The 12,256-nt window shown below is 42.1% G+C and overlaps 2 protein-coding genes across 2 annotated transcripts in view; one reads left to right on the top strand and one right to left on the bottom strand.

The window, feature by feature from the left end:
• On the top strand, positions 1 to 2,209 carry Rpp38 (ribonuclease P/MRP 38kDa subunit; the record flags this gene model as incomplete). The annotated part of the gene is given in 2 exon segments (XM_005387145.2): positions 1 to 214; positions 950 to 2,209. A coding segment is annotated over 1 exon segment (855 nt). The 3' UTR covers positions 2,008 to 2,209.
• A 2,442-nt stretch (positions 2,210 to 4,651) lies between these two features.
• Positions 4,652 to 12,256, bottom strand: part of Nmt2 (N-myristoyltransferase 2) — a 73,755-nt gene continuing 66,150 nt past the window's right edge. The window contains exons 15-18 of the mRNA XM_013515360.1: positions 9,939 to 10,109; positions 7,658 to 7,825; positions 5,449 to 5,586; positions 4,652 to 5,268 (exon numbers count right to left, since the gene is read on the bottom strand). Coding sequence (XP_013370814.1) covers positions 5,248 to 5,268; positions 5,449 to 5,586; positions 7,658 to 7,825; positions 9,939 to 10,109 — 498 coding nt within the window. The 3' untranslated portion in view covers positions 4,652 to 5,247. The remainder of the gene's footprint in view (positions 5,269 to 5,448; positions 5,587 to 7,657; positions 7,826 to 9,938; positions 10,110 to 12,256) is intronic.

The raw sequence follows: 12,256 nt of genomic DNA, 5'->3' as shown, positions 1-12,256 counted from the left end.
CTTCGGCGAGCGTCCTCGGGAGTCAGCCCGGCCTCGCGCTCTGCGGGTTTCCTGAGCGTCCTGCCCCAGCTTGACGCTGGTGCGCGCCGCCTTGCTGTGCTGCTTATTAGACCGACAATCTTTCCTAAACTCCAAGCTGACGCCAGGGACAGTGTTAGCGTTTTTCCTGTGTTATGGACAGCGCGTCCTGGGTAACCCATTGTGCGGAAGAAAGGTCGTGGGGCCCAGGGGGGCAGGCTGTTGAGGGAGAGGGAAGAGCTGGGAGGAGGGCCGCGTACGCCTGCGTGTGCGTCAGACGTTTAGGGAGGGTGTGCAAGAAACTTCGGGGCCAAGTAGGGAGGGAAACTTCGAAAGGAGACAGTGTTATTTGAAATCTGCATCGTGTCCAGGTTGCCGGTTTTTGTTTGTTTTGGTACCAGCAGTCGAGCTCACGACCTTGCACTTGCCAGGCAGGCGCCGTGCTGCCGAGTTACATCCCCGGCCCCTTTTTAAGTCACACCTGTTAATAACTGCAGAGGTCCCGGGCCCTTAAAGATGGCGGTCGCAGTGGCTGCCCAGTCTTGCTCAGCACAGGCCCCAGGAACCAGAGCACCGTCTGCTGGAGTGGTCAGAAAGCATTTGCCGAATGGATGAATGGGAGCACAGCTATAGAGGGCAATGTTAGAAATGCTAAGAAATCGGTAAGATTAAACCATACAGTCACTAAAGTAAAACAGAACTTTTTTTTCCTGCAGTGCTAGGGACCAAACCCAGGCCCATACGCACGCCAGGCAAGCTCTCTGCTTGCCCTGAAATGGAAGTTAAATAAATGAACAAATAAGCACATAAAATTTCACTATGATTGATTGCAGTAATGTAAAACTTTCCATATTGCCCGAATATGAAGAAATAAATTTACATGAAAAAATGGGGAAAATTAAAATTAATCATTTTGTTTTCCTTTTTGCAGAGCTGGAGATCAAACACAGGGCCTTGCCCTGCTATGCACGCCCCAAATTACTTAAATCTTAAAAGAGGTCAAACGTCTGGTCACGTGACAGAGTCTCTGTAATTAGGTTTGCTGTAGCTTGTCACGAATCTGAGAGACTACACTGCCTTTCTGGCTAACAAGAATTTTCCATTGTCATTTTGATTCTCTGAAGGGTTTTCAAAATGGCTGCTGCCCCTCAAGCACCAGGAAGGGGTTCTGTTCGTAAGACCAGGCCTCTGACTGTGAAGACATCATTGAACAACCCATATGTTCTCTGCTGGAGCACCCTGGACAGAGAGGACATGCAGTTCATATTACAGACACTTGAGGACAGGTTCAAATCTATTGGACTTCAGAAAATAGAGGATAAAAAGAAAAGGAAAAGGCCACCTCTTGTAAACAATCAAGGCAGAGAAAAATGCGGCCTAGATGCTGGTGTGACTGAGGACCCCAAGGAGAAAAAGCCCGACGCTGACCAGCGGGCATCGGGGTGGACACCTGTGCATGTCAGGAAGCAGCTTGCCCTTGGCGTGAACGAGGTCACCCGGGCCCTGGAGAGAAACGAGCTGCTCTTGGTGCTTGTGTGCAAGTCAGTCAAGCCCGCTGTCATCACCTCACACTTGATCCAGTTAAGTCTAAGCAGATCTGTTCCTGCCTGTCAGGTCCCCCGCCTCAGCGAGAGAATTGCCCCCGTCATTGGCTTAAAATGTGTGCTAGCCTTGGGGTTCAGAAAGGGCACCTCCGACTTTGCAGATGAAGTAAGAGCCATCATTCCCCGAGTGCCCAGCTTAAATGTACCATGGCTTCAAGACAGAATTGAAAGTTCTGGAGAAAATGCAGAGACTGAATCTTTGGAAGACCAAGACAAAGAGATCTTGGAAACTTCATTTGAAGACCTCTCAAAACATAAGAGAAAAATTGTGGAAGGGAGGCTGGGTTCTGCTATAGCGTTACAACCACTTAAAATAAAGAAACTGATTCCCAACCCTAATAAGATAAGGAAACCACCTAAAAATAAAAAAACTATTTCAAAGTAATCTTGGAGAAAGCTGTCATTTTAATGCAATTTATAAAAAGACACGATGGGGGCTGGGGATTTAGCTCAGCAGCACAAGCGTGAGGTTGTGAGTTCAATTCCCAGTACCAGAGGGGAAAAAAAACCTAAAAAAAAAGGACACAATGTAAAGAAGCCTTAAAGTAAGCTACATTTACATATATTGTTGGGACCCTGTGGCAGTGTTCCTTTCACATGTGCAATACAAGTCTTCATAACTGCATGGCACAAATATGCTGCAGCTTAAATGCACTAAGTTCAGAAAAAATTTAAAAAATGAGTATCAAAAGAAAAGTTTATTGAAACTAATATTCATGCTTCTGTAAATTCACTGTTTTAAAGGCTGGTACACTGCTAGTTAGCAAGAACATCTGTATCCTACAACACTTAACAGTCTTCTACCAAACTTGGAAAATGGGCTACATGGTTCTAGTTAGCAGGGTCAGTGAAACAACTGGAGAAGTAGTATCAGTTGTAAAGGAAAAATAAATGCAAGTAATACATTGTCCTCAGAAGCAGTCACTTCTTTATGTTGACTTGGCTTTCATTGCAGGTAGGCATAGTTGTAGGCTTGTGACAAAGGCTTGATATGGACAGAAAAAGGCTAGATAAGGTATTTGAATTAGAACTCACTCTACAAAGTTACTTTCTTGGTAATTTAACATGTACAAAAAGCACAATGGGGGCCAGGGGTGCAGCTCAGTGGTAGAGCACGTTCTTATCATGGGCTTCTGGATTTGATTCCTAGCACCAAATAAACCACAAACAATATGATGGTGGTAGATGAAGTGTGGCAGATAGAATAAAACTGATCATGGATTCTTTGACGTGGATTTAGGTGGTAATAGGTCCTTAAGTTTAGGAACCAGGACAGCAGGTGTTCTGTATGATGTGTACAGTACAGTGTGTTTCTGGAAGAGTCCCTTCTCTAATTTAGAGAGAAGGTAATCATTTACTAAAATGTTCAAAAATTACGGTTCATTCATGGATTATGCTACCCTGTTCATCTGAATTTTACTTAGTACCATCTTGGCACAAATTTTAAAAAGGGAGAATACCTTACAGACTAGAGCATTTTGTCAGGTGTGGTGATGCACACCTATAATCTTAGCACTCAGGAGCCTGATGCAGGAGGACTGCTGTGAGTTCAAGGCCAGCCTGAGCTACCTAGCAAGACCCTGTCTCCAAAAAAATAAGGTATTTTCATTATAGACAGTATAGAACAAGATAGATTTTTAAAAATCTAACAGCTACTTTATTAATAGTTTAGTGGATTTTCTACTTTAAAAGGTTAACTGGCAATCTGCATAAAGTAGGAATAGGCCAACTAGTTACTAATTACAGAATTCTTAAATGATCCAGTTAAATGACATGAATTCTGTAATGAATATGTAAATGAGTCTTTAGAGGACCAGTGTATTTAACAGTTTTCTCGTGTGGTAAGCTGACAAAATTTCTGACTGGCGATTCTGCAATTATCTGAAAACCTGTATACAAGACTGTCCCATAAAAATGAGTGGGGCTGTCAGTCCTAACTAGAGCTGTGACTCAGGATTAAGTAAAAATGTTTACTTAATGCTAGTGTCTCAGAGTCCCAGTGAAGCTGTGTTCTGCTTCTTGATCAAATGGCAGCGCACCTTGGTCTGACTCATCTGAAAGCTTCGCGCCACGTCGAAACTGCTAGTCTTGACTAGGACTCAAGTGCCCCTCTACTGGTAGGCCTAGGCACCACAGCTGTGGCTTTCTACGGCTTACCGCAAACTTCATTTTTGGAGACACAGGCAGCCTGTCATCAGACCCACCGTGCCTATGTAGCGTGTAGCCATAGGCAGTACGTATGCAGAAGTGTGGCTGTGTATGGGTAAAACTTACTCATGGATGCTGACGTTTGGATTTTGAATAATTTTCATGTGTCAAAAAATTAGTCTTGATGATTTTCCTCCAATCACTCAAAAGAAGTAGTAACTATCCTCAGCTCTTGGGGTGTATAAAAACAGGCAGTGGGCCAGAATTAGCCTATGGCAATGCTTTGGCAGCCCCTCCCTGATACACCTGGTTCAGTGGGCTGCTTACCACAGGAGGGGAGTGCCATCAGCTTGTGCGACACAAGTAACTGCTCTGGACTAAACAGTGAGGCACTGGTACAATAGGAAGTATTACTTTGTGGTATTTAAGGCCAGTCTTATGACCTTGTTTAACATCTTATTTTTCCCTTGGATTATGGGAGTATATACACACCTATGTACATTGTGAAACTTTCAAATTGTAGGTAAAAACACCATCAGTAATAAAATTATGAATATTTACAAATAAGACATTTTCCATTAGCATGACAATTTTCATGATAAATTAAAAGCCAGCATAAAGGAATATGTGCAATTTTGCATAAGTAATAAAACATTCAAACTACCAAGGTGCTGAGAGCACGAATAAATTCCCCAGGCATTAGTTTTAACCTTAGGCTTTTTACTTCCTTGCCCTCACCTGTCCTGGGTGTTGCTGACGAGAGACGAGATGGTGCAGCAGTGGGAAAGTGGCTGGTCATGGGCCTTACGCCCTTTTGAGAGAGCACACTCAAGTGTTTGCCCAGAACTTTGCTTTTGAAATGATCCATGACTTGCCGAAGATCAAAGTACAAATCTGTATATTTATTGGTTTGGCAACTTTGCTTAGAGAGGAGTAAATGCCCTGTCCATCATGGATATCCTCCACTTGTGATTCCATACACATTCCCTGTGACACCACACATAGTGGTGTATGTTGAAATTCTCCAGGTGGATCCTTCGTTCTGTTACACAGACAAATACACCACCATTTAATAAATACAAATGCAGCAGTTTATCTCCACAAAGCAGCAAGGATTTTCTTACACAATGCTGTGACTTCTGTTTAGTCCATAGAAAAACAGTCCCATTTCTAGACAGTGGAAAAATACCCTTTCTTCACCAGAAGAGCTGAAAGTCTGAAAACTAGAGGAATGTGCTCTTTGTACCCTTTCATCCTTCTGACTAGTGGGTAAACAGCAAAAACAGGTTAGATTTTAACATTCTAGCTAGAAATGTGTACTACTGGTCACACGGGTATTTTTCATTTTTTCTGATTGTTACCAACTACTTCAATTTCACTTGTGCTTTTACTCTTCTTTGGAATGGCAGTTCCAGGAGTTGTTAAATAGAGTGTTAACAAATGAGGCTGGGAGAGCCCTAGAAATCAGCAGATCCATCTACTGGAGTACAAGTCCAACCTAAATGGAGGGAAGAAACAGAATGACAGCAAGACTTTGAGGCAAGGAGGATTAAATCATAATATAATTCAACAGATGCATGTTTCAAAAGCTCTTTATAAAGCCTTCTTAAGGGGAGCGAGTGCAGAACTTTCTGGGCAGATTCACTGTGTTTATAAAGGCTTTGTCAACTCCACTCACCTTTTCAGAATCTGTTCCTGGACATCTCCAGTTGTATAGGTAATACTGCAAATTGCCATCTCCTATACCAAACTTGAGTTTTTCCAAAAAGGTCTTATTTTCCATCAGATCTAGAGCATTGAATACATCAAATCCTTTCTGCCAATATAAAAGAGATTTAAAACTTAAAACATCAAAGAAATAGGGTGTCTTCTGTAATATACATTTTTTTTGGTAATATACATTTCAGTGTAACACTTAATTCCTCTACCAACAGGCTGAATGTGAATTTATAATGGAGCTTAATGTTTACAGTATATAGTACAGGTTAGGAATTCAGTTCAAAATTGTTTTGTATGTCTACTAGTGAATATGATGAAGCCAGCAAGATACTTCAGAAATGCTGAATCAAAAAATGTAGTCTGATGGCTGGTAGTTACATAAAAATAACCTACTAAGAGTTCAGAAAATAGCCTGTTCCTGCTTCAGAAGGATGTCTAGATAGTTCCACTTCCAGCTGCAAACCCAGGCATCTAGCCTAATAAGTTCCTGACTTAGCTGAAGCTGCTGTCAAGGAACCAAAGTTGTAAAGATGTCATTTATGTATGTATGTATGTATTTATTATTTATGTATTTATTTTGAGACAGGGTCTCACTAATGCAGTTCAGGCTGGCCTTGAGCTCACTTTGTAGCCCAGGCTGGCCTCGAACTTGCAATGATCCTCCTGCCTCAGCCTCTCGAGTGCTGGGATTACAGGTGTGCGCCACCACACCTGGCTGTTAAGACTTTAAATAGCATATTCTTCTTGGGCTCCTACTGGGCAGTAAATTTTGTTTTAATGGTAAAATCTAAATTTCGTAGCCAGGCTTGGTGCATATCTGTAATCCCAGCTGCATGGCAGGCTGAAGCAGGAGGATCACAAGTTTGAGGCCTGCCTGGGCAACTTCGTAAGACCCTATCTCAAATAAAAACGCTTGGGGATACAGCTCAGTGGTAGAGTGCCCTTGGACTCAATCACCTGTCCTGCCAATAAATAAAGCAATCAGTAAATACCAATAAATAAATCATTAAAATGTTTAATAATTATGTACAATGTGATATAGATGAGGCACATAAAATTTTGTTTCTCAGAGTTTTTAACTTAAATAACTTCCCATGTGGGAGAAGTACTGTAGTTAAAAACAAACAATCTGGGGATAATGTTGATTTGGGGATTTCAAAAGTAACAGATTTATAAGGCAGTGTTTTCAATGATCAAATATGAGAACAATGCAAGGAAGACTTTTGGTTTATTGTTTCCATTTTCTCATGAGCAATCATTTTCCCACATTCAGTGTATATTAGCACAGTGTATGTCACCTGATTCAGAGGTTTTTGTTTTTGAGATAGGGACTCCCTTTGTAGTGCAGGGCTGGCCTTGAAGTCACTATGTGGCCCAGGTTGGCCTCAAGTTCATGGCAATCCTCCTGCCTCAGCCTCCTGAATGCTACGATTACAAATTATACCACCCTGCCCAGCTCAAATTTCTGTTTAAAGGAAAAATGTTTACTTGTGGCAACAATTCAATAATTATACTAACTTCTAGACCAAGGAAACAGAAAAATAACAGTAAGGGACGTTTTGGATTTAATTCCTTTAATTTTAAAAGTTAGAGACTAGGTGAATTAATGAACTTACTGCAGATTATTTGCTCAATACAACTATTTACTCATGTTTCCCTTCCACTATGATAGGGTCTTTTCTCATGTTCCTTGGATTATCAGTTTTATGTAATCTTATATAAGCATTAAAAAGTTTTTAATTTGTAGCCTGGTGTGGTGGGAAACACTTGTAATCCCAGCACTCTGAGAGGATGAGGCAGAAGAATTACAAATTAAAGCCCAGCCTGGGCAACTTAGTGAGACCGTCTCAAAAAAAAAAAAAAATTGCTGGGGATGTAGCTCAGGGTAAAGGTCCTGGGTTCAATCCCTAGTACTGCCCCCTCACCAAGTTTTAAATTTGTATGAGATGTCTTTTTGCTAAGTCTCAATAAAATTAATGATGAAAACAGCCACTACAGTTTTACAAGAAACTCAGCAAAATTCTACAAATGACTTTGCCCACTGTGTACCAAAGAGTGACTTGCACGAGTCACTCCGCACGGAATGGAAACACTGTGAGGTCGTCTGTCACGTCCGCTTGTGCGCATGCGTGGAGCACCGGCCTGCGCACAGAGGAACAGGCGCTTACCAGCTTGGCTATGATGAGCGCGTCACTCATGAGGTCCAGCAGTGGCGTCTCCGTGTGGATGTTGTAGAAGGAGTAGGCAGCTTTGAGGCTCTTATGGGCGGGGTGGTGCATGACCGTGGAGGGCAGTGTGTAGAAGCTCAGGAAATCCGTCAGCTTCCCACTGGAGCTCTGAGGGGTGAAGGTGGCGTCAGTCAGTGTCTCCCTGGACACACCGCAAGAGCTAACTGTGCTCTGCTTTGCAGCACAACTTCCTGTCACATGAACAAGTGAAACCTCTAGCTTGAGCCCAGTCTGTTAAGCTAGGTAGAGGCCGGGAAGAGAACAGAGTTGGAACTTTAGCCAAAGTGCTTGTTGGTGACTTGCATAAAGCTCCTAGAAAGCAGACTGTGCTGAAAGGGACGTTTCTGAGCTGGGTAAGGAGTCAGTGCTCCCTGCTTACCAGCCAGGGATAAAAGCAGACGCCTGGGTTTGCAGCCGGCATAGCACTAAGGATTAGAAGGCTGCTTCTCCCCTGAATGGCGTACACGTAGTGAGCTGGACAGCCACTGTTCCAGGGAATGAGCACTCCTTAGACTACATTTGCCATATTTTCTTGGAAATGAATGATATGAGCCTGTTACTTCCAGGGGGAAACTGGCAGGATTTGTTGCCATGGATAAAACAAGAGCTTTCAGGTACGAGTTAGAGTTTTAGAAAACCTGTATCCTTCACCTTATAGACTCCTCTATGACAAAGGTGGTGATATCTATGCATGTGATTTTTTGATACCATATAATGAAATGTCAGTATTTGAAAACCACCTATATAATTCAGTGAGTCAGTATTTTCCAGATGACCGGTGCATGATGTTATAAGCTCATACACAAGTAGGTGGACAAGACAGCTCAGTGGTTGAGCACCTGCTTACCAAGTGTGGGGCCCTGGGCTCAATGCCCAGGGCTATAAAGAAAAAAAAAAAAACCAAAAAACAAGACAGACCAATGGCGGGACGTGGTGGCACACGCCTGTAATCCCAGCACTCGGGAGGCTGCGGGAGGGTCAGGCAGGGGGACCACTGCAAGTTCGAGGCCACCCTGGTCTACAAAGTGAGCTCAAGGCCAGCCTGAACTGCATAGTGAGACCCTGTCTCAAAAAAGACCAAAAAACCAAGAAGACCAATGGATTTTAATAGAGTATAAAAAAGTTCACTGATATGATTTTGGATAAGAGATATATAATTATCTGAAAAGGTAATTAAAATACTCATTCTTTTCCAAATCTTCAACAGTTCATGCAAAGTATTTTCTTCACATACTTTAACCACTGCAACAAGGTGCAAGTAGAAATAGATATTATCTTCTACTAAGTCAGACATTAATGAGATTTGCAGAAAATGTAAGATGACTCACTACTTTTGTGGTCTGGGAGATACCTATTTTTCATATAAAATATGTACTTTAGGTAACATGATGGATTTACTACGGTTATATCATTGTAACAAAATAACAAATATCAGAATTTAAAATTTTGAATATGGTAAATATTGATAGATAGTCCATCGGAAAGTGGAGACCTATGATGAAAACATTTGAGAAGTGCTGCCCTGGCATACACGCACATGCGTGAAGAGTGTACCAAAGATGGCTACTGCTGCACTGTGTTAGGAACAAAGTTTAGATTGCTTGGCTGCTCTTCAGAAATGTCCTGAGTCACCCTGACCTTGGCTCCCTCCACTACGACCCTACCTGGGCCTGCGATCCTCTGTCCCATTGCTGATACAGACTTCCATGTGCAACTGCTGCCAACAGCCCCCTCGAGTCACTCCCAACTGGGCCTTTCCACTTCTCTCATTCAAGTACCTACCAGATTGAACCCCCGACTTCTCAACTCCCACCTGGGCCTCCAAATGAGACATCAGCTTAACAAATTCCAGGTTTTGTTTATTAAAAAAAAAAAAAAAAAAGGTTTAAGCCAGGTGTGGTGGCCAACTGCTATAATCCCAACACTCTGGGAGGCTGAGTTAGGATTGCATGTTCCAGCCCAGCCTGGGTAGTTTAGCGATTTAGTAAAATGCCGTCTCAAAATACAAAACAAAGAGGGAGGGATATGGCTCAGTGTGGAGGTGCTGGGCTCAATCCCCAGTGTTGAGGGAAAAACCCATTTGTGTCCAAGAACAGAACTGTAAGATGTACCTCTTCTACATCATGGAGGAAGAGGAAAGACAGGCACGTTATTATCTTCCTAGAAAACAATCTTCATCGCAGTGTTTCTGTCCTTTTTTGTACTACTGCTTTATCTTTACCTCCACTACAAACGTGTCGATGATATGTTCCCGGGGGAGGAACCAGTGGGCCACTTCCTCTTCGTCCATTACTGGAGCCAAGTGGAACTGCTTCAGGTAACTGTTGATTAATTCTCGGACTGTTTCAATATCTTTTGGTTCCATTGGTCTCAAGCCTGAGGTCTTTGTAACCTTGTTAGAGGGAAAATAAAACAAACCAAGAAGTTTAAACGTAAGAGGAATCAAACTACCTTTTGCTCAAAGTGTGTTCTGCAGAATCAGCATTACACAGGAGCTCGCTAAACTGCAAAATCTGATCTCTGCCCCAAACTTCATGAATCAGAATCTGCAACTTACCAATCTTCTCTAGTGACCTGTATACCAATTAAAGGGAGAATGGTTTAAAACATGCTAGACCATGTATCTTGTCTTCTCTTCATGAGCTGGTCTTGCCCATAACCCAAACAAATCACAGGCAACACGACAACTTGATTTACATGTCAATGCCAAGAATTTTGATATTGATATGATAAGGCATAACATGCATGACTTCTGGGATATTTGCTTTAAATGGCCAAAGATGACTTTTTTTTGAGACACGGTTTCACTATACAGTTTAGGTTGTCCTTGAGCTCACTTTGTAACCTAAGCTGGCCTCAAACTCGAGATCCTCCTGCTTCAGCCCCCCAAGTGCTGCGATTGCAGGCATGCACCACCATGCGCAGCAAAAATAACATTTTGAAATCAGTTGAAAAACTTATTTTATTCATCTACAAAAAGGATATTATGGGCCGGGGATATAGCTCAGCGGCACAAGTGTCTGCCTGGCAAGTGCAAGTTCCGGTGTTCGATTCCCGGTACCAAAAAAAAAAAAAAAAAAAGAAAAAGAAAAAGAAAAGCAAAGGATATTGTGATTTTGTTCTCTTGAAAAAAAAAAAATAAGAGTTAATCACACCGGTCAAAATGGACAGGCAAACACAAGGTGCTCGGCTGCCAAGTACTAAGCCTGGCCTTTGGGATTATCTTTTGTTTAGAAGGTTGTCAGGGTAGGGCTTCAATTACCACCACAGAGTTTTATAATTTTAAAGTAAGGCCCTAGGAATAAAAACGTGCAGGCCAGGATAGGTCCCCATTTGAATTCCTCCAACTGCTTGTCCTCAAAAAAGCTCCTGATATTACTTTGGCTCTGTAGATTTGTCCAGCATCGGCAAACTTCAGGCTAGATGTGAGGAAGCCCCAACAAACCGAAATTAAAAACATACAGTGTTTCTTCCCCAGTAAGCTTGACATTTTTATCCCCTTAAAAAGTACTGGGGGGCTGGGGATTTAGCTCAGCGGAAAAGCGCCTGCCTGGCAAGCGCAAGGTCGTGAGTTCGGTCCCCGGTACCGGAGAAAAACCAAAAAAAAAAAAAAAAAAAAAAAAAAAAAAAAAAAAAAAAAAAAAGTACTGAATAGATTTTAGGAGATAAATAACATAAATATTGCTACTCTACCTTTTTTACCCTTAATGACTTATAAATACTGAAAACCTTTCTGTAGAATTAAATCATAATTCCTGCTGGCCCCTAGGTAGAGTCCATGCGGCGTAACTACGTGTTTATCTGGAGGGCCAGCTCTGACCGACTGTGGGTCGCTTCGCCGAGGTTTCAAAGGCTCGGGATCCAACAGGGCTGAGTCCCAACTGGTGTGGGGCAGGGGGATGCAAGCTTTGTATTTCCGATCCCACCGCGCCCAGGGGTGGGTTTACTGGGGGCCTTTCAACGATGCCTGTGTGATATAGAAAGATATGCTCCACAGCTAACAAGCCCTTTAAATTAGATAACTTGAGTTCCTGACATTTCATAGGTAATTTATTCAGTACTTTTAGTCTTTTTGTGGCTCTCAAAACTGAGTCAGAAATAGTTCCCAGTTGGACATAAACAAATATATATTTTTAAATGCTAATAAAATGACCAAAACCACATAAAATATACATGTACAAGCATGCTGTAGTCATTTATAAATTATCATCTGCAATGAGGCCGATTCTGCTTAGTGATTAAATAACAATTTTTTCTTTTGTTACTGGTTCAGATATAATAATATCAAGCAATCAGTTAATAAAAACAGGACATTTAATATCTATTAATAGAGAACAATCAGAAATGAGAAGGTCTGCCAGATTCTTTCTAGAGCCAGTGTTTTTTGAAGCACATTCTCATTCACTAAATATTTGCGCTGTGAAATCACTAAAAGTGCACCGTGTGCCCAGGCCCTTTCTGTTTGTGAGGCAGGGTCTTGCTACATTACCCGGAATGGGCTGGAAGCTGCAGTCCTCCTGTCTTAGGCTCCTGGGATTA

This window comes from Chinchilla lanigera, unplaced genomic scaffold (genome assembly GCF_000276665.1).
Source record: "Chinchilla lanigera isolate Chin_1 unplaced genomic scaffold, ChiLan1.0 scaffold00028, whole genome shotgun sequence".
NCBI classification, from domain to species: Eukaryota; Metazoa; Chordata; class Mammalia; order Rodentia; family Chinchillidae; genus Chinchilla; species Chinchilla lanigera.
This window is presented reverse-complemented; position numbering and strand designations above follow the sequence as displayed.